The sequence below is a fragment of the Ochotona princeps genome, chromosome 7 (assembly GCF_030435755.1).
Source record: "Ochotona princeps isolate mOchPri1 chromosome 7, mOchPri1.hap1, whole genome shotgun sequence".
Taxonomy (NCBI): Eukaryota; Metazoa; Chordata; class Mammalia; order Lagomorpha; family Ochotonidae; genus Ochotona; species Ochotona princeps.
The window spans coordinates 66,507,564-66,534,228 of NC_080838.1; the positions used below are offsets into that span (position 1 = coordinate 66,507,564).

A 26,665-nucleotide genomic window follows, 5' to 3' on the forward strand; every position below is an offset into this window, starting at 1 on the left:
TCTTCTTGTAATTCTGACTTTCCAATAAAATCGTTTAAATTATTTTAAATCATTTTGAAATTATAAACTTCAAACATATATAAAAAAACACATTCACATCAATATAAAGACTACCCATTTATTGGCCACCAAAATTGATCAGATCTGAACATTTTCCCCATATTTACTTCAGGCCATCTCTTAAATCATAATTAACTCATTAATAATACTCAGTGCATGCATTTGGTCTCCAGGCTCCCCCACCCCTACCTCTTGCTGCTCCCTGGAGTTCCTTCCTTGTGTTCCTTTGCTAGAGTTGAACAAGCACAAGCAAACATGAACATGTCATCTCGTTTACCGCTTTCCCAGGAGAATGAGTGTGAGATTCTACCTCTGACTTTGGAACTTGGCCTTACGCGTATCGCTCTATGCCACTGCTCACAGAGCTTTCTCACACCCTTCTGTCTTTTCAGCTGCCAGGTATTCCACTGCAGGGGTCCGTGCAGTAGGTGTGCATGGCACGAAGGTGTGAAGAGAACAGCTCCCCTGCTTGGCAGGGACCGGGGGAGCTTCCAGCTGTTTGGCAGGGCCCGGCGGATTTCTCTCTGACCACCTTGATGCAGTCTCACCACCTTTTTGCATGGACACTCAAGCACCCCGCTAAGAATCCTGTAATCTACTGAGGCATTGTTTGCCCCTGTGAGATGGCTTTGGCAAGCAATATGAGCTTGAGAGTTAATGTTACTGATAATGTCTTGGTGAGTGGGCCTTTAACTGCGCACAGGGGTACAATTAAACTCATGCCATTTCTGGACACCTTGTTGTGTGCCTACCCATTGTCCTGAAATCTGGCCCAGACATATAGCATGCCTTCTGGGAAATGGCTTAATAAGAATTTTACAGACTAACAGAATTGATGGGAGTATGAGTGGAAACTGCTATGGCAAAAAATATAGTTACTGTGACCTTAAAGGTTAGCCTGTCCTTGCAACTTTTTAGAGCATAGAAAATGTAGCTGTTTTAGCCGCTTTCATAATTTTTTAACTAGAGGAAATATAGGGCAATTCTACTAACATCACAGAGATATACTTTTGATTATTGTTTAATTGTTTATGGGGTTGTAGGGTCTGCAGTTGTAGGGGGATTTAACGTTTGAAACTTTTTGCTTTAGATCCTTATGTTCTTTTTTTTTTGATGTATTTTTCCCATTAAGTGATAGATAAGTTGTGAAAATAAAATGTAGTAGGTAGGAATGTTTTACTGATTAGCAGGTAACCATCTGTGCCTCGGCCTTGGAGTTCTGGCTGTCACCTAATGGCTACATCTGAAGAATGAATAATGGTTTGCTTTAAAGAAACTGATTATAGTAACTTACAGAATTATCTTTAAGAGCACCTGGTTGACCATGAAGTAAAAATTAATTGAACATCTGTGTATGCTGTCTTAGTTCTAAAGTTAAAGATAAAAAAATCAAACGTTTGTGCAGAGGCTAGTGATGTGTCTAAGTAAATAAAAAGGACAGCTTCTTCTTGAGAATAAAGTATATAGCAAGAAGCCACGAAGTGTCAGTGTCTGTGTCTTTCTTTATTGCCGACTCCATGCACCCTTCCTGAGCTCCGAACTCTCGGCTGGAGCTGGACTCCAGCATTCCACCGTGTGTGTGTCTCATTTTTAATTTTATGAGACCCTTACATTTTACTTATTTGAAAGGCAGACAGAGAGAAGGAGAAAGAAAAAGATCACTCTTCTTTAATTTACTCCCCAGGTGTCCACAGCGGCTGAGGCTGGGCCACGCAGAACCATAGTCAGCAGCTCACTGCTGGTCTCCCACACGGGTAGCAGGAACCCAGCACTTGAGCCATCACAGGCTGCCTCCCAGCGTGTAGGAAGCTGCACTGCAAGGGAGCGGGGACTTGAACCACAACACACACATATGGGACCTGGGTGTCCCCTAAGTGGTGCCTAAAGGCCTTATCAGAAATGTGAACATGACAGCCCCACTTGGGTAGCACACCCCAGCTGGTGGCAGAGGCCTCATTACTGCCTTAGGGCTCTGCCAGGCTCTCCTCAGGCTTTGTGGGACAAGCACCTTTCCCAAGGTTTTCCCACAGGACTAATGACTTCATCTTAAAGAAAAAGAAAAGCAGTTCAGGGGTAGACAGGCAGGCCTTAGGCAACATAAAGTCCCTTCTGGAATGAGACTTTCTTTTTAAATGCCACATTCTGATACTAAGCCCTGGAGCCTTTTAACTCTGGTGACAAAGTCACAGCAGGAGCCAGGTCTACTCAAATGGGGCCATACGACTCAAATAGAACTGGTGCAAGAGAAAAGATTGCAAATTTTACCAAGTCCTCCATACTATTATCACTCTTATTACTAGTCTATCCTCTCTTCATCTTCAAAGATTAAATCATACAGATTACCACCCAAAATATCAAAGACAGGGACTAGCAATGGCTGTGGGTGTTTTTCCCTAGGGCTTTAGTGGGCCATGGTACTGACACCTCCTTCTCTGTCCCTCTCCACCTCAGATAATGCCCCATCCTTTCCAGGTGTCAACATTTGCACATCACTCATGGCAAAATTTGATGCAAAAATTGGAATACCTGTGGTCTGTACAAGCACTGAGCATGACTTAAAAATTCTGCATGCATGTTTATTATTATTTTTTTCTTTAGATTTTATTATTATTGGGAAGCCGGATATACAGAGAGGAGGAGAGACAGAGAGGAAGATCTCCCATCCGATGTTAAAATATAAGTTATCCGGGGCCCGGCGGCGTGGCCTAGCGGCAGGGTCCCAAAGCTTTGGGCCGTCCTCAACTGCTTTCCCAGGCCACAAGCAGGGAGCTGGATGGGAAGTGGAGCTGCCGGGATTAGAACTGGCACCCATATGGGGCCCGGCGGCATAGCCTAGTAGCTAAAGTCCTCGCCTTGAAAGCCCCGGGATCCCATATGGGCGCCGGTTCTAATCCCGGAAGCTCCACTTCCTTTCCAGCTCCCTGCTTGTGGCCTGGGAAAGGAGTTGAGGACGGCCCAAAGCCCAAAGCTTTGGGACCCTGCACCCGCGTGGGAGACCCGGAAGAGGTTCCTGGTTCCTGGCTTCGGATCGGCGCGCACCGGCCCGTTGCGGCTCACTTGGGGAGTGAAACATCGGATGGAAGATCTTCCTCTCTGTCTCTCCTCCTCTCTGTATATCCGGCTTTCCAATAATAACAATAAAAAAAAAATCTTTAAAATATTTATGTTTAAAAGGCAGAAAGATAAATACAGAGAGATCATTCATTTGCTGATTCACTCCACTGCAAATACCCACAACAACCAAGATTGGGCTAGATGGAAGCCAGGAGCCAGGAAATGAATCCAGATCTCCTGTGTGGATTTCAGAAACCCGAGTACTTGAGCCATCACTTGCCACCTCCGATCATTAGCAAGAAGCTGGAACCAGAACTCAGCTGGCAGTAGAGCCCAGACACTCCAATTATGGGGTGTGGCATTCCAAGAGGGATCTTAACTCAGAGCCAAACATCCACCCTCATTCACTGAGTTTCAAATTCATAATAGTCCAGCATAAATAGAATTGCATGAATAACTTCTGTGTCAAAGCTCAGTTCATAACCAGGCATTTTTATCTGCTTGAGGGGACTGGGCGGTGGTGAGGGAATGGTTTCTGCTGATTCCTTCAACTATGAAATTTTGTTCTTTTATTCCCCTTCTGTTCCTGTCTCAGAATGTACTGCTGGGGCTGAGGGCTGGGGGCTGGGGCTGGGGCTGAGGGTTGAGGGCTGAGAGCTGGGGCTGGGGGCTGGGGCTGGGGGCTGGGGCTGGGGGCTGGAGCTGGGGCTGAGGGCTGGGGCTGAGGGCTGGGGCTGGGGCTGAGAGCTGGGAGCTGAGGGCTGGGGTTATAGCTGCAGGCTGGAGGCTGTCCTCCACAGACATCCAGCGCTCAGACAGGCAGAGAGAACAGGGTTTTTGAGGTGTGCTGCATTTGTAGGAGAAGTTTCGTGGGGCTTCCCCAGGGGAGCTTGTTGGTCACCAACAGGAGTGCAAACAGCTCAGAGGGAACAGTACAAAGGTGTGTGGTTTCCTCCCCTCCCCACCTCAGGGTGGGGTGCCTGCAGACTGTGAGATGGCTCCCCTCCCACCACACTGGGACTCCTCCGCCAGGACATCCATGGGAGACCATCCTTCAGGAGTTCACAGGAGTCTAATACCATCTCAAACATTTTCAGGTACATTCATTTTTAATGTAATTTCAAGGAATAAAGTAAATTGCGCTTATCCAGACAGATGAAGAAAGTTACTGGAGCGCGTGCGCGTGTGTGTGGCAGAAGCCATGCCTTTGCGTACTGATTTTTTCTAAGTATCATTCCATTAAAACAAAAACAGGGCCTGGTGCAGTGGCCTAGTGGCTAAAATCCTCGCCTTGAACGTGCCAGGATCCCATATGGGCACTGGTTCTAATCCCGGTAGCCCCGCGTCCCATCCAACTCCCTGCTTGTGGCCTGGGAAAGTAGTCAAGGACAGTCCAAAGCCATGGGACCCTGCACCCATGTGGGAGACCTGGAGAAAGTTGCTGGATCCTGGCTTCGAATTGGTGCGGCTCTGGCCATTGCAGCCACTTGGGGAGTGAATCACTGGAGGGAAGATCTTCCTCTCTGTCTCTCTCCCTCTCTGTATATCTGACTTTCCAATAAAAACAAATAAATCTTTAAAAATAAATAAATAAATAAATAAATGCACTGCCAGCTCCCTAACACAAATGAAACTGAGTTTTCCTTGAAAACAAGCCTGAGGCATTGTGATGAATTTTTCTCATCTCTGCTTTTCACTACTTGTCTCCTTCATTTAAGGCTACAAATAAGAAAGTGCAGAAAGTTACGTTTAGTTAAAACCCTTAATTAGGGCCCAGCACATTAGCCTAGTAACCTAATCTCACCTTGCATGTGCCAGGATCCTATATGGGAAACGGTTCTAGTCCCAGCTGCTCCATTTCTCTTCCAGCTCCCTGCTTGTGGCCTAGGAAAGCAGCAGGACGTCCCAAAGCCTTGGGACCCTGCACCCGCGTTTGAAACTTGTAAGAAGCTCCTGGCTATGGATTGGCTCAGTTCTGGCCGTTACAACCACATGGAGTAAACCAGCGGATGGAAGACCTTTCTCTCTGTCTCGTGTTCTCTCTGTAAAGTGACTTTCTGATAAAAAATAAATAAATCTTTTAAAAAAAAACCTTAAGTAATGATAAAAGAAAAATCTGTTTTTAAATTATGATAGGAAAGACATTCTGATTGCAATAGTTTCCAAGGATCGGGACCTGGGTTAACAGTGAAGACTTAAAGGCAGAGCAGTGGAAGATGCTGAAAGCCTTAGGAACACCTGTTGCACAACTCCTTAAGGCCTGCCGGCACTTCTGTAACAAATTCTTACAACATGGAGGAGAGCCTGGCCGCCACCTCCGCTCACACTGAACACGAGACTGGGGGAGACTGTAAGAAAACTCAGAAGAATGTTCTCCTGTTCATTCTCATATGACAGAACGCCAAAGAAAACTTGAAAAACCAGCCTTGTGACCCCTATACATGTATTTTGTAAAAGAAGCTGTTCATATACATTTCTTTTTACATGATATAATAAAATGCCCATACTAATAAAACAAACATCCAAGAGTCAGCTTGACACCTAGAATATTGCCTGGTTGTATCCACCGGCTCTTTCCATATTGGATTCTTTTTTTAAGTAAAAGCACCATAGAAGCGAGTACTGGCATGAAGCCTAACTCTGAACCAACATTTCCAATCAAGGTTATATAAGGATAAAAGCTGAATTCAAATGACTGTGAATAAGAAGGGCAAGATAACGAATATCTAAACCTGCAATTGCACTGGAGTTAAGTAATACATACTGGGCAGTCTCAACCAAAAGAACTATTTGGAAAAGTTATGACTAAGAGTTTTCCCAAAACACGTGTCAGACCCCAAACCACAGCTCCAGGAAGCTCAGAGAACAGTCAACAGGGGACATTCCAGGAAAACTCTACCTAGGGGTATCACTTCCAAACTTAAAGAAAATCAGGGATAAAGAGTAGCCAGAGGGAAGAATAGCACAGGAGGAGGAAAGATAAGAATGACATCTGACCTCTCCTTAAAAGCCGCACAAGCAAGAGGGAGGAGTGAAATATTGAAGGTGTTGAGAAACAAACAAAAAACCCAAAGCTAAGCTAGGTTTATGGACCCAGTAAAATGCCTTTGAGAGTGAAGGGGGAGAGAAAATCTCAGAAAACGAAAGGGCTCTCCTTTTTTTTGCGAACAAGCTCACATTCTAAGAAATGTCAAAAAGTTCTTTACAGAGAAGGACAATGACACCAGGCAGACCCTGGAATGCATACAAAGGGAAAGCATTAGGGCATAAGTGAGGGCAAAATAATCCTCAAGCTGTCACACAGGTAGAAGCAGCTGGGTGCAGGTGCACAGGTGTGAGCTGTGCGAAGCAGCAACAGTTACCCTGGAAGGTCCCCCAGGAACAGGGAAAGCCAACCCAAGAAGTACAAAACCCAGAGCGCTGTGCCATGCAGAGGAGATGAAAAAGCTGGAGACTGCAAGGAAGTTCAGGAGACAGAGGGACTGACAAATTTCCAAATAGTAACAGTACCTAAATCATGGGAAATGCTCAAATAAGGAAACATGCCATGGCAAATTAAGAGAGAGACAAACTTAACGTATAGGTGATTATGTTTCATTTGAAAGAGCTAAAACAAGCACATCAAAAAGACCTGCTAACAGGCTTCACAGTTTGGAATCCCATGGGGGGAGATTCCGAAACCAGGCTTAGAAGGGTCTGGACTTACCTCGTTGCGAACAGCAAGAGCCTAGAGAACAACCCTCTGGCCCACCCGACGTCACATTCCATTGTGGAATAAACAGCCATCTCGCCTGCTCCTGCTGGGGTGCAGGAGCAACCCCCTACTCCCTACCCAGCAATTCCACGAGCCTCCAGTTAAACCCCACCTCCCCAAGCTTAGGGCAAAGGGACCCCCATAACTCGGCCAGTCAGAACTCAATTCCGGCTCAGTAGGCCAGGAAAAGAGGAGGTGAGCCTCCATACGTTTCCCCGAAGAGATCCAGCAGTGTGGACAAGAGCACAAGGCTCAGAAATGCCAGAATTGCATCTCGTGGGCAGCAGGAGGAGGAGGAGGGTGGTAAGGGAATCTTCTTTTTCTAAACCACAGCAAACTGCAACCAGGAAGTCTTCTGGAACCAACTCTGCTAACCCTTGCTCCTCCTCCTCCACAGGCAAAAATGCCACTGGGCAAAAGCAAGTGAAATGCTTTCCACTTCCCCAGCCAGAGGCAAGAGACTGAAGCAAGGGTTTTGTAAGAACACCTCACGGAGCCCGTAGGCATACAGCCAGAGAACACAGCATCAGCCCCTGGGAGGCAGTGAGTGGGGAGAGGGGGCAGAACTCCCCACCTGGCAAGGTGCAGAGGCCCAGCAGGCCAACCCAGCTGCTCAACCGAGAGGGAATTAGGATTGAAACACTGGGTCTTCAGCATCCACTCATCTTGCTGCCTCTACAAGCAGAGCCGCACCCCAGTGTCCGGGTAAATGCTTAGTCACAGGGCAAGGGGCTGATGATGGTAGTGAGCAGTGGTAGGTGAGGAAGCACCGGCTTAGAAGATCCACAGATTTAAGCCAGAACATTCTGTCCCCTTGGCCAGCTCACTGATGAACTACTCTAACCCGAGGCTTGACGTCTGGTCTGGAGAAGCCTGTGCCCACACAGTAAGACAGCTCGTGAGGATTTCTGGTGGTGCATTAGAACTCAAGGACAGGGAGGATGGGATTGATGATTCAGAATATTCAGTTATATGTCTGTCTCTGGCCATTGGTCAACACCTGGAAAAGGGGCTTTTTCTTCCCTTTTCTTATCAGCAAGTGAGAAAACCCTTTCTAGCTATTTTAAGGTAGTGTGACTCACCACCTCGGTTTGCTTCAAAGATGACCCCAGTCCTTCCCATTTCCAAGGATCAGCCTACAGGCCTGTTCAACCTATCACTCCATTCCCAACATCCCACCTCAATGCCTGGGAAGATGACAAGCCCATCACAGCTTGCCTCCTCCATGTATTAGAACAGGACATCAGCACCTCGCCCCTTCCTGTGTTTCCGAAAGGATTCAGAGCAGACGAGCTTGGAAGGGCTCCCACGTGTCCAAGCCAGAACAAGCTGAGCAACACAAGAGATCGCGATACCATCAGATTATGTCCAAGAGAATGAAGGAGTTCCTACTGAGAAAAATGGGTGGTTTGGGTAAATGATGGATGAAGGCAGAGGTTTTCTGAATAGAACTCCAATGAATAAACACAGAAGGAATAAAGGGAATACAGATCCCATTTTCAGAACATCACAGTAATGCTGTCACAGGTATCATCAACAGATGCTTAAAAGGAGTGGAGAGGGGTGTGCGTTGTGGCACAGCAATTACGTCACCACATCCGTGTATGAATGCCAGCACCATATGACCTGGTTCCTACACTTATGATCCAGCTTCCTGCTAATGTCCCTGTCACCTATGTAGGAAACCAGAAGGAATTCCATGTTCCTGGTGCCAGACTGGCACAGCCCTGGCTATTGCTGGCATTTGGGGAGTATTCTATTGGAAGGAAGATGTCTCGGTCTGTCCCATGCTGTCATCCTGTCTTTTAAATGAATAAATGAATCAATCTTTAAAAACCAGTGGAGATGGGGCAGGCGTCATGGCAAAGAGGTTTAAGCCACCACCTGTAACACAGGTCTTCCATGTGGGTGCCGATTTAGGTCCTAGCTGCTCCACTTCTGTGCCTGGGAAGGCCACAAAAGAAGGCCTTAGTTCTTGGGCCCGTGTGACCCATGTGGGAGACTCGGATGAAGCTTCTGGCTCCTGCTCGACTCAGTCCTGACCATTGCAGTCATCTGGGGAGTGAACCAGCAGATGAAAAATCTGTGTGTGTGTGTGTGTGTCTCCTTCTCTTTCTATCTCTGTAACTCAGTCTCTCAAATATGATAAAGATAAATAAATCTTGAAAAAAGAATCAGTGGAGAAAGTCTGAGAAGACACAGGAAACTTGGCACACAGTTCTCTCCCCCAAGATACTTATCAATTACAAAGGCACTAACAGTACACTGCCATCAAGGGGACCCAGCAGAGCGCGCAGTAATCAGGCAGTCAAGGTTAACATCACCCTGCAACCCGACAGGAGACTCTAAGAAGGAGCCAACATGTCCCTGTGATATTCCTGCCCAAAAAACTGCAGTTTCAACCAAACCAAGAGAAGTTGTTCAGAGGCTCTTAATGAGAAGGCATTCCACAAAAATAGTGGCTGGGCCTCTTTGAAGTGGCAAGATCCCGAAACCAAATAAAGCCCAAGGAGCATCACAGATCAGAGGAGGTCAAGGAAATGGGCCAGTGAAGCCCCACGCAGGCCCTCGGAACAGAGCAACATCAGTCAGATAAAAACGAAGTAAGCCTATTGTTTACAAAGTCTGCAAAAGTACTAGCTGCCAATGCTGTTTCTTCATTTGGTATTTGTACTGTGGTTATAAAACCTGTCAGCATTAGGGAAAGCTGTGGGACAGCTGTATGAGAAAGCACTATTGTGTTATTTTTATAACTTCTAGGAATCTAAAAAGATTGCCACATAAAAAGTTAAAAAAAAAAAGAGAGGCGAGCCGAGGGCTGCGGGAGAGGACGTCTAGCTCGGATCCCGAACCCAGTCCGCCATGTGCCCATGGCTCATGGCGGGCTGGGCCCGGACATGCCTGGGTGCGGGGCCTGCTTCCTTCTGGGGTGAGTACGCCGATGGGGGAGGCCTCCGTGACTGGGCATGTCCGGGGCCCACCCGCCACCCTCATTGGGTGGTGAACGGGATTGGGGAGGGGCGCAACCTTGGGCCTGCAGGATTACACCTCCGGCTGCCAGAGGCGAGCCGAGGGCTGCGGGAGAGGACGTCTAGCTCAGATCCCGAACCCAGTCCGCCATGTGCCCATGGCTCATGGCGGGCTGGGCCCGGGCGGCCAGTGCGCCATTTGGCGCCACTCTGAGCCTGCTGGCCGCCCGGCCGGGGAGCTCTGGGGTATTGGACATCTGAATCGCTGCTGAGATAGCTCTAGAGTGACCCCACTGTTTCTGGGATCTGAGTCAATCCTAAAGATTCCCAATACCAGCAACTCTTCCTTTGAAGAACTTCCAATCCCTTAATAATGCTGAGCTTTGAACACCTATCAAGTAAAAGATAAGCTCCGGCTTGTCTAGCAGGCTGGCACCTAATGGTCCTTGGAGCAACCACGTGCAGGTGCGTGATTTACGGCTAGGAACGGTCCCAATCTGGGATGCCACAGCTGGGATGAGGTTCCCACCAAGGGGTGTATGTGCTGGAATGGGGGCTGCGTTCTATCTAGAAAACAGTTGCAGTCACCCGAGGCACTAGTGTGGGCTGGGATTGGATGCACCAGGCCGGTTCAGATCCCAGCACCATCTGGTGTTATGGAGAAACAGGGTAGATGTGGGACTGACTAGGCTGGGTCTCAATCCCCTTCTGAGCCATGTGTGAGCTGTATGTGGGTATGGACGAGCCATGGCTGGGCTGAAACATCCAACAACAAGAGTCAGAATGGGGTGAAAGCCAGCCAGGAAAAGCCACTGTTCCTGCTAGGACAGGAGGTGAACTGAGTAGGGTTGGCTCAAGAACCCCCTGGCAAGCGCAAAATCTGGCATTGGGAGGGGTTCTGATGGAGGAGCCTGGGCAACTCCTCTGGCAGAACACAGTCCCTGCAGGTAAGCGCGAGAAGCATGATTGGAAACAGCCCAGAATAGGCCATGGAAAGTTTCCCACTGGCATGCATTCGGCATGGGTCAGGAGCAGACCAGGCTGAATCAGTTCATGTCATCCTCTGGCAAATCCGATCGCCAGAACAGAGTGTGGGATGGGCCGGGTTCGGTTGCGACAAAACCAGTACACATTCTGGAACGCCAGGGCGTGGTTGCCTGTACTGGATATGAATGCAGCACCCATCCAGCACACGTGAGATCCAGGAAGGGAGGGGCAAAGCTGGTGGGGGGTTAAGGGGCTGGCCCCCTCGCTGGACAGCCACTCCCACTGGAGAGCGTGGGCTGGGATAGAGACAGACACGACTAAGCAAGGCTACAACACCTGTGCGCTGCATGTGGACTAGATCAGGGCCACAGCTTCAGCTGGCAGAAGCTGGCACTGGGGACTAATTCTGTCGAGTCAAATCACAGGACCACCTAAAGAGTGCATAAACCGGGACAGAGAGACCTGGGAGGGAAAAAGTGGGTTCCCCCTTCTTGGGTCACTATTCCCGTGGGAGGGCATGAAAACTAGGACGGGGGCTGGGATGGCTAGATAGAGAGGTACTCAACAATATCTGTGAGGGCTGGATGGTTGAGTTGGTTAGATAAAACTAAGCTTTAATACCCATTGACAAGTACCAGAGCCAAATGGGATGGGGGACAGATTGGTCTTCTGCTACACATACTGGCAAACCAGGATAGGGGGCGGTCTGGTGGGGATTATTGTGGGTCGCCCCAACTAGGCTGCAGCTCCCACTGGTTGATGTAAGGGCCGAACCAGACTGGACTGCAACACCCATTGGTTCCAGTGCAACTCGGGACTGAAAACAGAACCAACACAGCAATTGCAACCACCAGCTGATCAGGGTGATGGACTGTGCCGGGCCCTGTGCTTGCTAGAACACACAAGAAACTAATCTGGGAATACCTCAAAGTATCTTTGGAGATCTCCCCACTTGAACTGCTGGACTCAGAATTCTAACCAAGAAAAGACAGAAGACAGAATAGGACAATCATTCATCCCAGCTACATGTTGGCAGCGAAATATGGGACAAATGGAGACTTCATGATGGACCATATCAATCAGTGGACCACCTCATCGAGCGAAACTGGCAGTGACTCATAACTGGAGAACTATTAACTCCACTTGAGCACATATCTCAGAGCATGCCCCACATCCGGGACTTGGGGTGGGCGGGAAACCAGGTGGGGCTTCTCCCTCAATATCCTCCTTTACCTCAGATACATGATGGAAACAATATGGACATAATAGCATTGCCCACCTCCCTATCCCCCTGAACCTTTTTTTTCTTTTTCTTGTTTTTCCTTCAACTATAGTTAACTATGTAAAGATTGTCAACAACAATACAATAAAATGGATTATAAAAAAAAAAAGTTAAAAAAAAAAAAAGCTCAAATAGGACTTGACTATTAACTTCATGAGACCCATCCAGTTTCTAAGTTCAGGCTTGCCAAGGTAACAATTCGTAGTACAGAAAGGCTTTGGGGAACAGAGAGGTGGTATGGGGTGAAACGTCATGATGGGCTGGCATAGTTGTGGAAATAAGACACATGGACATAACATGTTTACTGTATAAAACAAGTAAAAATCCCAGCCAGCAGGATCTAAGCAAGAGTACCATATACAACCTGCATCCTGTGACATTTTTAAGAGGTAACTACTATGGGCAGTGCCGCCAGCAGCACCAGCATCCCATAAAGGCACAGATTTGCATCCTAACTGCTTGACTTCCATCCAGCTCCCTGTTCATATGCTTGGGTAACCGGTGAAAGATGGCCCAAGTTCTAGGGTCCCTGCATCCACATGGGAGACCTGAAAGAAGCTCCTGGCACCTGGTTTTGGACTGGCCCAACTCTGGCCACTACAACCATTTGGGAAGTGAGGTAACAGATGGAAGATCTCTTCCTCTCTCTGTAACTATACCTTGCAAATAAATGAATAAACCTCTAGAGGAAAAAAGAAAAAAAGGAAATTGCCCATCCACCTGCTTCCTCACATCTAGCCTCCGTAGTCATTGAGCTATACTGGTCACATGCAAATGTGTTGATGAGGACATCGACTTTTTAAAAGAACTCCATCTTTGTGGTTAGGAGATAATACACTGAAGTCCATTGGCTGTCCTCAGCTTTTAGGGATTGCTGTCTGAGAGGATTCAGTTGTCCCAAGGTCAAATCCAGGCCTAGTGCTCAGGCTCTGCATCCTCATCTTCTTGCCTTTCCCATCCTGGCTAACGGCCCTGCCCCCACCCCAGGTGCCGCCCAGTAGTTGCTCCTTCGCTTTTTCCTTCTTTATCCCACCCTCACTGGCTGCAGGCTGTGCCTCCTAAGCTGATGTCAGATCTGTCTTATCTGTGTGCTGTCACCACCAGCTGGGCCAGGCCTTGACTGAGCTTCTCAAAGGCTAGAGCAGTAACTTCCTCAGTATGACTTTCAGCTTCTGAGGGCTTTACCAGGATGCTAGAGTGACTCACCACTAAGCCCCAAGGACTTCTTGCAGAAGGGTCTGACATCCTCAGAGCTCCTGCTTCTTCAGGCTGCCCCTGGGGCTGACCCTGACGGTCTATTCTCTCCACACATCCCAAAACTAGGACGTGGCCTTCATCCCTGACAGTGGGCTCCTCTGGACCTCTGCCTCATTCCCACTTTATTTTACTCTTATGTTCAAATAAAGTCTTACCAAGAACCTTGTGTAGATACCAGAGTTGTTTTACTATGTAGAATACAACAAATTCGTTCATGCATATTTGCATATCTAGAAACATGAGAATGCAAATTTGGAATAGTACAAATCCAAATTTATACTGCTAATATTGATCATGAAAGTAGACATGGCTATAGGAAAACACCCCCAAACTAAAATCAAGATAATTCTCAAAATTATTTATTTAATTATTTATTTGAAAGGCAGAGTTAGAAAGAGATGTGTTTCATCCTCTGGTTCACTCCCCACATGGCCACAATAGTTGAGGCTAGGCTCAGATGAAGCCAGGAGTCTGGAACTCCATCAGGTCTCCCACAACGGTGTCAGGGGCCCAAGCACTTGGGCCATCTGCTGCTGCTTTTCCAGGTGCATCAACAGCGAGCTGGATAAGACACACAGAGCAGCTGGCACTCCAATCACTGCTCAGATATGGGAATGTAAACGTTGCAGGTGGCAGGTTAATCCAGTGCACCACAGTGCCGACCCCATAATCAGGATAACTAATAACAGGAATAACCCACTCGTTGAACACTCACAGTTGGGCAGAGCCCTAAGTGGTTTATGTGATTAGCTCTTTAGATCCTTTTAGCAACTGCAGGAGGTAGATCAGTTGATAAACCTACATAACACATTGGAAGCAGACAAATTGTAAATAGTTATCATTACAAGTAAGGAGAATAATGGAAGTCTGAGTTTTAGGGACCCTGACGGCACGGACCCACCATATTCCCTGTACTTACGCCACCCGATGTCTGCTAATCGTGAAGAGGATGATGTTAATGAGAACTACCACAGGTTTAAACCAGCACCCGAGCTTCATCTCTGTTTCCCTGGGAGAGAGCTGCATCTGAAGTGTTCTGGAGATCACAAGGCACTGTGAGCAGGGGCGTGCTGATGCTGAGGCAACCGAGAGCAAGGGCTGAGAGCTTGCTCAGACTGCCGGCGCCCGAGAATTCCAACAGTACAAATACTGCTTATTATTTTGTTTTGATGGTTAGAGAGGTAGGGAGAGATGCCTGCAAGGGTAGAGAATGGGCTGAGCCAAAGCTGGGAATCCAATATGAGTCTTCCATATAGGTGACAAGAACCCAGCCACTTCACGTATCACTGTGTATCAGCAAGAAACAGGAACTGGGTACCAAGCCGGGCATCAAACCCAGGACTCTGATAGGCGATGAAATATCCCAAGGAGCAACTTAACTGTCGTGCCAAACACCAGCCCTGCAGTATGAATGTTTCACTAAATGGCCAGGACATCACCTACTGCTCAGAAAGCTCTCCGGCTCGCTCACGGGCACAGCATGGCTCACACAGCATGGCGTTGCTTATCTTGGCCACACTCTCATTGCAACCTTAGAACATTCCTTGCTTATATAAAGCCTTGACCATAATGTAGATTCAAAATAGGCTAGCTCAAAAATATTTCAAAAACTAAGTTAAAAAAAAAAAAAAAAAGACATGAGGGCCTGGCGGCGTGGCCTAGCGGCTAAAGTCCTCGCCTTGAAAGCCCTGGGATAACATATGGGCGCCGGTTCTAATCCCGGCAGCTCCACTTCCCATCCAGCTCCCTGCTTGTGGCCTGGGAAAGCAGTTGAGGATGGCCCAATGCATTGGGACACTGCACCTGCGTGGGAGACCTGGAAGAGGTTCCTGGTTCCCGGCTTCGGATCGGCACGCACCGGCCCGTTGAGGCTCACTTGGGGAGTGAATCATCGGACGGAAGATATTCCTCTCTGTCTCTCCTCCTCTGTGTATATCTGGCTGTAATAAAATGAATAAATCTTTAAAAAAAAAAAAGACATGAGAAGTTTCAATGATGATCAGTTCAAAGATGACTTGAGCTCACTGCACAGTTTAACATGCAGCTTTCCCACATGTTTAATGTGGCCTCTGGGAGAGCAGTAGAAGCTGACGCACATTCTTGGACCCTGCACTCACCTGGAAAACCTAGAAGAAGCCCCTGGTTCCTGGTTTTGAACTGGCCCAGCTCTGACTGTTGTGGCTGTTTGAGGAGTGAGCCAGCTAAGGATTTCCATCTCTCCCTCTAACTCTGCCTTTCAAAAAAATTACTAACTCTTACAAAACACACACACACACACACACACACACACACACACACACACACAAATACCCTGTAAGTTAAAAACCCTATGTGCATTGGGCCTAGCTCTTTGGCTCAATTGTCTAATCTTCCCTCTGTAAGCACTGGGATCTCATATGGGTGCCAGTGTGTGTCTTGGCTGCTCCACGTCCCATCCAGCTCCCTGTTTGTGGTCTGAGAAAACAGTGGAGAATGGCCCAAAGCCTTGGAACCTTGCACCCATGTAAGAGACCCAGAAGCTCTGGGCCCTGGCTTCAGATTGGCTCAGCTGTGGCCATCACAGCTACTTGAGGAGCAAACCAGTGGGTAAAAGATCTTTTTCTCCATAAACCTGCCTTTCCAATAAAAATAAGTAAGTCAAACAGACAAATAAAACAAAAAGTCCCCGAGCATCAACATGAACAAATGTTGTGCTTCAAAAAGTTTGTGCAAAATGGAATAAAACCGTTGATGCTGGCACAAAGATTTTGATATTCATGCATATGAGAGTGATCTTCAAAAAGTTTATAGGAAAGGCCTGCAATGAAAAAGAACTATGCATGAATTTCAAATATCGGGCCACATGGAGTGACCCAGTGGCTAAATCCTTGCTTGCACACGCTGGGATCCCATGTGGGCACTGGTTTGTGTCATGGCTACTCCACTTCCCATCCAGCTTCCTGCTTGTGGCCTGGGAAAGCAAACAAGGACGGCCCAAAGCCTTGGGACCCTGTACCCATGTGGGAGATCCAGAAGAAGCTCCTGGCTTCAGATCGACTCAGTTCCACTTGGGGAGTGAATCACTGGACTGAAGATCTTCCTCTTTCTCTCTGCAATTCTGACTTTCCAATAAAAATAAATAAATCTTTTAAAAAATTTTCAAAGATTTTTGTATTAAAATCATTTTTTAATTCCATCTTTTCACATACTTTCAGTATCCAGGTTTTTTATATACAGATTTACTGACTTTTATTTGAAAGGCAGTTAGAGGGAGAGAGGGACAGAGGGTGTGTAAGCTCTTCCATCTGCTCATTTGGTCCACTCTCCAAATGGAGCTAAGTCGATCTGAAGCCAGAATCTAGGCGCCTCCTCCTGATTCCCCAAGTAGGCCCAATGGCCCAAGGACTTAGACCATCTTCAGCTGCTATGCCAGGCTACCAGCAGGCGGGACAGACAGGATAGAAACCTGTGCCTGTATGGGATGCCAGCACCACAGATGGAGGCTCAGCTTTGCTGTCACATGGCACCAGTCCCAGTACCCTGGTGTTTTTGTGATGGTATTTGAACCAGGTGATTTGAGGGATCTGCTAGGAACTATAGAATTCTGCTATTTAGGAAACTGCTATTAAGATCATCATCCTGGTGTGGGTGTTTGGCATACCGATTATGACATCCATATTCCGTATCAGAGTGTCCAGTGCAAGTCCCTGCTCTGCTTCCAGTCCAGCTTCTTATTAACACATCCTGGGAGACAGCAGGTGACAGCTCATGTACTTTAGTCCCTGTCACCTATACAGGAGCTCCTGATTGAGTTCCCAGCTTTGATCTGGCCCAGCCCTGGCTACTGAGACATCTGGGAAGTGAACCAACAGATTGGAGGTATCTAGCTAATAAAAAAATTATTAATTTACAAAAATCCTTCACTGTTTGAAAACTGAGTTTTTCCCTGGCCTCCTTGTTCTGCCCCTCCCACTTTCCCCTAGCCTACAACTGGACTCTCTCCACTTCCCTTCTGTCCTACTCTGTGTCAGCAGCCCGTCTTACCTGTGCTTCAGCCGAAGTTTAACCCCTCCTGACCACGCTGCCTTCTTGTGCTGCAGTTCAGAGGTGTGGGGCTCTGGGCTGAGGGCACTAGGCACACCAGTATCCACATGGCCTGGGTCTGCACACACATCTCTGTGGAAAATAGAAAAACAAGGAGCTCAGCGTGATGGCACTCAACATGGGCATGAGCGCAAACAGGTGGCACAAGAAACACGCCTAAGAGCAAGCCTGGAGCACAGCCCAGCGCAGTGTCCTAGGCCTGCACCTGTCTGACCCCGTTATTGTCCCTAGAGAAAGTGAATCCACCTCCCGGCCTCTTCTTCCTCTCCTATGCATGCTTCTGGAAGAAGAGAAAATGAGAAAAGCACATTTCCTCACTTGGAAAACCAAAGTTGCCTGAGCAAAGAAAAGACGAGCATTGACCTGGATGAAATACATGTGCTGTAATTCAGAGCTGGGAAATGAGTTTACCACGGGGCTCCTGGAAGCCAACCATCCACAAGCTGGCTCCCTAGTCCACAGTGCGCCCTGCCACCCTTCTCTCTCTCCCTAAGGCCTCTGCAATGACAGCAATGCCAAGGGGAACAGTCCCGGCTCTGTCCCATGGGCAGTAGCTCATGCCAGCGCCTGGGCTAGCACTGTTTCAGATTATTTGAATTCCACCATGCTGGGAGGCAAGCCTTTTGCATGTCCATTTAAATCTACCCCCCTTCACCATTCCCATAACTCTTCCCCTCCGTACTCCCAGGGAGTCAGAGAAAAATTTTAAGCCCCACATGGCCAATGTGTTCTGCCATGGGAACAGGCGCATTTCTTCTCCCGGATGCCTAATCTCCAAACCCGCGCCCCTAGTAGTCTTGGTGCCACCCTGTCATCGGGCTGTCAGGCAGGTTTTATCATCGCCCCAGCTTGCTGGGTAGCACTGTTGGGTTCTCAGTTTCCATCCTCAGGGATCTAAGCTGCCAAAACCCAACTGGCGGGCTCATGAACAAAATCTGGAAGAGGCACAAACGTGGCCATGCCCCTGGCAAGCCTTGGCCAAGGAACGGACAGGATTAGTGGACAGCTGTTACAAAGGAGCCCCGTCCATCTGGTGCTGTATTTCCCAGAACGAGTCTGTTCCTTTAAATCCCAAAGCCAAGTCAAAGGATTTCTGTTTATTTTCAGGCTCAGCTGAGAGGTGGACCAGGAGGTTAGTGGGGAGCCTGCATCTCTAGGCCCAAGTTCTTGTCCTTGCCTCACTTGTACCCAAGCCCCACCTCCTTGTACTTTTCTCCCCGGGCGGGAACTCCCCATCTCTGGAAGTATTCAATTCTGGGCATGTGAAGTCTGGGAATCTGTTGAGGCTCTGTCACTTATGAATTTGGGGACACGGGGCATGCCAACTCTGAGCCAGAAAGAGGCGGCACACATGGCTGCTCTGGAGGGTGAGTCCTGGTTCTGCAACTGTTCTCTCAGCGCCTCAGTTCTCACATCTATGAAATGGGTGCATCTTGTCATCACACATCTGAACAGAAGAATTCCAAGGACACATACAGCACACCCCAAAGCCGGCAAGGGCCATTCCCCTTCAGGTCTCCCCAGGACCCTGACATCTCCTGGGAAGGAAAACAAAACAAAACAAAACAGCCCTGAGCTTTCATGGACCCTTTGTGGCAGCCAAGGACTTCTTTCCTTCCTCCTTTTCTGCCTAAACCACAACTGCTGGCCCCAAGCTTTCTGCACAATGGAGTGAGCCCTGGAGATTGAACTGTCTCTCCCCAGCTGCTTCCTGCAAGGCACTAGGGACTCAGGGTGAGAGGCAAGAGCAGGCCAGTGTCAGACGGAGCACAGGGAATGGGAGAATGTTGCATGCCTTCCAGAATTGCCATGACTCCTTTGACACTTCAGGGGCGGGGGGAGGGGCTGGTATCAGCGTACACTAGCCTCTGCCTGCAATGTCACTGGTTCTAGTCCCAGCTGCTCCACTTCTGATCTAACCCCCTGCTAATGCACCTGGGAAAGAAGTGGAATGATGGCCCATATCCTCAGGTCCCTGCACACACCTAGGAGACCTGGAAAAGGTTACAGATTCCTGGCTTTGGATCAACTCAGCTCTAGCTGTTGTGGCCATTTAGGAAGTGAATTAGTGGATGGAAAAATCTCTCTGTCTCTCCTCTCTTTCTGTAAGTCTACCTTTCAAATAAAAAATAAAATCTTTGAAAAACAATTCTAGGGCCCGGCGGCATGGCCTAGCAGCTAAAGTTCTCGCCTTGAAAGCCCCAGGATCCCATATGGGCGCCGGTTCTAATCCTGGCAGCTCCACTTCCCATCCAGCTCCCTGCTTGTGGCCTGGGAAAGCAGGAGAGGACGGCCCAATGCATTGGGACACTGCACCCGCGTGGGAGACCCGGAAGAGGTTCCTGGTTCCCGGCTTCGGATCGGCGCGCATCAGCCCGTTGCGGCTCACTTGGGGAGTGAATCATCGGACAGAAGATCTTCCTCTCTGTCTCTCCTCCTCTGTGTATATCTGGCTGTAATAAAATGATTAAATCTTTAAAAAAAAAAAAAAGAAAAACAATTTTAAAAATTCTAAGAACTACAACCCAATTTCTGTTGAGGAAGAAAAGAGACGAGTGCAGCAGCTCTGTCTTCCCAAGCCACGCTGGGCCGTCCTAGAGCCCTCTTTCGGTGCCCCTGCCTCATCTACACATAGACCATTTTGTGCACTGAGTTCATGTCACCCCCCACCTCAGGTCGCTATGCCAACTGCCCCCTAGAGGGCTGACTCCCCCTGCTGGTGCCTAGTGATACCACAAGCCTCCCACAGACATCTGCCTTAAAAAAAAAAGGAATATTTGTTTCCTGGAGTTATTCCATGCTCTATTTTTGAAGGAAAGTATAAATAAGGAGCTTTTTTTTTTTAAAAAAAAAGAATTATTTATTTTTATTGGAAAATCAGATATAAAGAAAGAAGGAGAGACAGAGAGGACTTTTCTTTAAAGCCTTATATATTCTAGATGGACACACTGTAATTCTCGACTTGCAGTGCAGAAACTGGGTTGAGGTTAAGCTGTTTATGAACTCAGTGACACTGGGATACAAACAGGTTGTCCATCTTGATTCAAACCACACTCCCTGCCCACCACTCACTCTTGGTCCTTTGAGATAAGCTGTACCCAGTACATTCAGTGTCTGCCAGAAATTCTCTAAGTCCTTGCATTACTGACCCAGGTGCACTGGACAGTCATGATAACGGGGCCATTTAGTGAAACTATCACCAAGTGAGCTGGTTTTTACTTGAAAGATACTCCAAGGCACGTGTATTACTTCACTTACACACACCCAGATACCTGGGTACTTTAAGAAGTCAGCAGAAGCCTGGAATTATAAGTTAGGTTTACTTGGTTTCAAAAGAAATTTGCAATTCATACCCCGTTTTTTTTTTTATAACATAGTTTTCAAGAAATTTTTAAAACTCCATTATCCACTGCGGAAGAACTAGAATCAAACAGTTATCAAATGAAAGGCACCAGATAATGGCGTAGCTCTCTAGCAAAATCCCACACAGCATCATTGCCTCTGGCTTGTCCCTAGTCAGTCCTTTTGGTCTCGCTGTGGACACCACTTGCTCCGGGGACAGCCTTCGTTGAGGTGAGGCGGTCCACTGAGTGGTCACAGAGCAACACAACAGCCACACATGCGCACTGTCAAAACACAACTCCCACGGTCTTCCTGGCTGCCTGTTCAGGTGCTGGTCCCTCTTCCAATACTGCCCAAAGACCAGCGGGGCCCCAGCTTGGTGTCTGGAACAGGAATCTACCCAGTCAGTGTTCACAGAAGGAGTAATGATCATGGGGGTCCTCAGAAAGTCTCCAGAAAAAATGGGACTTATGAAAACAACTGGGTACAGATTTTAAAAGTTCTGAGCACCCAGAGAAACTTACATTTTCATTGTATTTCCCATGAACATTTAGAAGCCTCCTCATACTTTTCAATGCTTAGCAGACGCATAACACATGTTCACCCCAACTCCTCGTGGGAGGAACGAATAAGGCATGCCTGGGCTGTCTGAGTTGGTTGCTTCTTTGCTGTGCTCCAGTTTCTTCTGGGTCTCCCATGTGGGTACAGGGTCCTAAGGCTTTTGGGCCAACCTCTGCTGCCTTCCTAGGCCTTAGACAGGCAGGGAGACAGATCGGAAGTGGAGCAACTAGGACTTGAACTGGTGCCCCTACAGAATGCTGGCACTGTGGGAGGCTGCTATTCTTGGCAAACATCATCTCCTCAGAGACCACAAAGATCCTCCTTCCAGTCACACACCCGACCTCTCCCTTCACTGCACTTACCACTGTGATTGTTCAGCTGTATGCTGTTGTCTGCTTATCCAGGTCAAGGTCCAGACCTGGCTTTCCTTCTGCTTTGTTCTTTGAACCACCATATACCCTGGGTATTGCAGAGTGGGACTCAGCAGTAGTGGATTGAATCACAGGAGGCTACAAAGGGATGCACCGTGCAATGCACCCCAAATGGAGTGCTATGCCCCAACCTTAAACAAAAATCATTTGAAGGGCAGAGTTACAAGGGAAGCGAGGGCAAGGAAGATGTCTGCCATTTGTTGCTTTATTCCCCCCAACACAGCCATGATGCCTGGGGCTGGGGCAGGCTGGAGCAAGAAGCCTGGAACTCTATCTGAGTCTCTTTCCCAAGTGCATTAGGAGGGAGCTGGATTGGAAGTGGAATAGACAGTACTCAATTCTGTGCTCAAAAGGGATAATGGTGCTGCAGACAGCAGCTTAATCCACGGAGCTACAGTGCCAACCCCAGTTCTATGCTCTTAAACTCTTGTAGGTATTAAATTATTCACAGTAGATGATTTGGGGAGCATGGGGGGGGGGTGAGGGAGGTCCTTCTTATTTCCAGTCCCTTTCAGATGAGGCCACGAGTCAATTTGTTTGTGAAAACAGAACTTGGTCCTAATGTTTGGGTCAGGTCATCAGCAGCAAGCTTTCTCAGAATGGACAGTGTTGTGGGCTGAGGAGCTGATTTACATTCCTTTAGCTGAGCACTCAGGAATCGGGCCTACGGCAGTAGCATCTGGCCTTTGCAGACTCATTGGCGTCCTATTGTCCTGTTAATGGGCTTGGGGGGAAGAGGATATAATATGGTAATAAAGAGGCTTAGGGGAGACGACTCCCAGCACTTCTAACACAATCATGGTCTCCGCGAGTCGGTGCTTTTCGCTCAGACATTCGCCGTGCCTACTATACCGGCTCAGCTAGCCACGACAGGACAGGACCAGTGTTGGCGGGCTGTGGCCAAACCCCTAGCCTGGCTCCACTCTGTTTTGTTGCCTTTGCAGGTTGGAGGGAGCAAATACTCTTTGCAATGAAGAACTCACTGTGTCCTGTGGGGCCAAGTTATTTCAAAAGAGACAAAATAAATCATGTATGGCCACATTTTCATGACAATCTGCCTTATCGCAAGCCATGCTCTTGGTTTTTCCAAGCTTCTATTCTGCTTCATTCAGTGTCATGTATGAAGCTGGTCTTTTTCTTATCTATCCAGCCATATTCTCTCTCTCTCTCTGTCTCTGTCTCTCTCTCTCTGATTATTTGGAAAGTCAGAATCAAAGGGGGTGGGGGTGTGCTTCCATCTGCTGGTTCACTCCTCAGATCACAGCAATGGTCAGAAAGCTGGGCAGGCCAAAGGCAGGAGTCAGGAGCTTCACCTGGGTCGCCCGTACAGGTGTAGGGATCTTCTACTGCTTTCCCCAGGGTGTTGGCAGGGAGCTAGCTGGAACAGAGGCAGAGCCCCTGGGACTGCAAACTAGCTCCCATACAGGATGCCAGCGTTGCAGGCGGCAGCTTCAGCAAGGGCACCACTCAGCAGTTTCATCTCCTTTCTCATGAGTTATCAGGTCTCTAATGGCATTGCTGAACACCTAAAAGCGGCCCGGGTTGCAGGTGCTGTCAGAGGGAGGAGGAGGATTTTTAAAGAACTGACACCTTGGGGCACAAGCTTCTATTCTGGGCAAACACTGCTGCTCTTCATCATCCTCCAGCAAAGGTCGCGCGAACATTCTGTACACACTGCCCTTCCTATAAAGGTCCCTTGTCCCTGCTCCTGACCTCTGCCACCTACAGAGGCAACCCATCACCTCCTAGGTCACTGTCTCTGCACTACCCTCCTTTTCCTGCTTCTCTAATCATTTGTTACCATCTAGAAGTTTGTTCTGCATCGCCTCAGGCCTGCATCCTATCTAGGGCATCCATCACAGCCTGGCCCAACCACTCCTTACAGACCTCTTCTGTGTGCCTGCCCGGCGGGCCACACGCCACCCTGGAGCCACACACAGAAGTGCTTTGTACATCTCATGCCTGTGTCCTTCTGCACCTGCTCTGCTGCTGTTTTTTCCTCATTTGATTTCCCCCAACAGTTCCCAAATGGATCCATGCACACAATTGCTACCACTGGTATTCCGCATATTTCTAATTCTTTCCAACCTGTAAGTTTAACTACCTTTTACCTGGATGAAGCTCCTGGCTTCAGCCTAACCCAGTTATGGTCTTTGAGGTGACTTGAGGGGTGAACCAGGGGATGAAAAGACCTCTCTCTATATATAGTTCTTTCAAACAAGTAAATAGATCTGAGATAGAGGGAGAAAGCAGAGGGATGCCCCTGAGAAAACACACTCTCTGGCCTTTTATCCCAACTCACTCATTAGGCCAAGGGAACAGGCTGGTACCAGTCTCTGCAGCACAAAGCCATAATCCCTGATCTACACACGCTTGAAGTATCCTCCCATACATTATTCCCTTCAGGACTCACCTGTCCCAAAGAGGGTATGGATTATTTACCTCCATTTAGCAGGTGCAGACAGTCACACGGAGGGACACTTTGCTTGAGATCAGAATTTTTCAGCTACACTACCAGATTCTAGATCCAGGTTTTGTATTCATTAGTTCTTTCTTTTCTTTTCTTTTTTAGTTGCTTTTTGATTCTATCACCCTAAAGTCCGCTGATACTGGTGGGCCACATTTAATACTAAAAGCTTCTCTAAAGAGAAAGTTTCAAAAGAAGGCAGGCAAAAGTTATTAAAATTCTTATGGGAACCCCCGTCTCATGCCCAAATATCCCCAGATCTAAGGGAATGAGGAAGCTAGCATTTGAAGAACCCTTACCCCTATTGCCTGGCATGCAAACTGCATTCCTGCCCTTAGAAGACCTCCCCAGCACCAGCTCCACTGTTGACACGAGGCAGGACACATGAAGAAACCTGGTTCTTGCCAGGGAGCCTGAACCTGTCACCTCTATACCCAGTCTAATCATCCATTCAATCAATAATCACACTGTCAGCCAGCAACGCACAGCAGACTAAGCCCTGAGTTGGCAATAGTGACTGTTCGCCATCTATGAAGTTGTAAGTTAATGGGAAGGAAGACAAAATCATCGTGCAGACCACAACGTGCTAAGAAAGTAGAGTCCGTGGGACAACGAGAGAGCAGTTCACATGCTGTCTACCTTTCTTTTAAAAAGAAATCTAGTTATTCACTTTAAAGACAGTAAAGCAGGATGGAAGGGAGAAGAGGGGTAAAGATCTCTTTTGTTAACTTCATCATTCTTCAAATGCCCACAGCAGCCAGGGCTGAGTGAGGCTGAGGTCAGGAGCCAGAATCCAAGTGCTCAACCAGCAGGCAGCTGGTGTGGGAAGAGGGCTGAGGCATGCCACCAGGTACCCCGACGTGGGCTGTCAGCGTCTTTGGAGGCAACTGTTGTGTGAGACACCCGTCCTCTGCCTCTCCTTTTTCTTTCTTTTCTTTTCTTTTCTTTTCTTTTCTTTTCCTTCCTTCCTTCCTTTCCCCTTTCCCTTCCTTCCTTTTTTTTTTAAATTTAGTTTTACTTGAAAGAACTACAGAGAGAAGGAGAGACAGAGACGAGAAAGATCCTCCATCTGTTGGTTTACTCCCCAAATGGCTGCAATGGCCAGAGCTGGGCCCTTCCAAAGCTGGGAGCCAGGAGCTTCCTCCAGGTCTCCTATGTACATACAGGGGCCCAAGGTGTTAAGCCATCCTTTGGCTGTTTTCCCAAGTCATTAGCAGGGAGTTGGGTTGGAAGTAGAGCAGCCAGGATATGAACTGGTGCTACAGGCAGAGAGCAAGGCTGTCACACCACTGTGTTGGCCCCCTCCCCTGTTCAATCACTCTCTGATACTGTAAGCCTGCCTCCCTCTTCTTTCTCTGCCACAGGCCTTATGGAGCCCATGTGGGTAGCAAAACTGTGGTCTCAAAGGATGCAGTTACTTTATGGAGAATACAGCTCTGTCGAGTTTCACAATCAACCTCTAAGATAGGCAGGCAGGTGCCTTTGTGCTATTTCACTCCTACCTTACAAATAAGGAAACTCTGACTCAGAGAAGAGAGGGAAGTTGCATAAGCTCAGGTGGAAAAACAGTGTGAACCAGACCCCTAGGTTTCAATCTTCTTCAGCTTTCTCTCTACTTCCTTGGACTGGACAGGGTCTACTCCCCAGGGATGGCGCCTGATAAATGCTGGTTGAGTCAATCCATGTTCTGAGCAAACAGCAGGCTCCTGGTGGGCTCCCTACAGCTGTCTGTCCTGTCCTGCTGGATGAAGATCGCTGTCCTCCCAGAGTGAGGTCATCTTGCTCTTCTGCCTGGACCAGTAGATCACGGATCTGTGGTGGCAGAGTGGGGGAAGGCAGTGAAAAGACCAGAACTGAGTCAATGTGCCCAGACCTGCACTTGGCCAGGTTGACGGTCCACAATGTGGGACTGTCACAAAAGGCTAAGGTGGAGGAGACCCAAGGAAACCAGATGCCATCCAAACTGTGTGCACTGATGAGCACTAGGAAAGCATTTTGGAAAGACCCTAACACTGGTGAAAGCAGAGAGAGAGAGAGACAGGAAGAGAGAGAGAGAGAGGAGAATAAACAGCAACAGCAGAGAACCAGAGAGGAAAGTCCATCTGCCAACCTTTGCCACCTTATTCACACAAATCATTATGACCCTCAGTGAACAAAAGGGCACGAAAGGCAATTTCCGAGAAAACATAAGCTTGAGAGCAACATGTGATGGGCACTTTCTACACACATGCTCCAGTTACAATGGATGTGGAACAAAAAGGGGACAGTTCCTGACCTCCTGTCTCACTGAGGAGTCACACACAACCTGTGGGACCAGACAGACCTGGGCTCTGAGCCATGCTCTGACAGTGAGCTTTATCTGTGCAAAGAGACCGAATATTTACCTGCCTTGTAGCATGACAGCCACTCTGAGCTGGA

The 26,665-nt window shown here is 48.1% G+C and overlaps 1 protein-coding gene across 3 annotated transcripts in view; it reads right to left on the reverse strand.

Moving 5' to 3' along the window:
* Nucleotides 1-26,665, reverse strand: part of SHROOM3 (shroom family member 3) — a 319,221-nt gene that overhangs the window by 39,771 nt on the left and 252,785 nt on the right. For all 3 annotated transcript variants that reach the window (XM_004596223.2, XM_058667188.1, XM_058667187.1), the window contains one exon: nucleotides 17,387-17,518. In XM_004596223.2, the coding sequence (XP_004596280.2) occupies nucleotides 17,387-17,518 (132 nt within the window). The remainder of the gene's footprint in view (nucleotides 1-17,386; nucleotides 17,519-26,665) is intronic.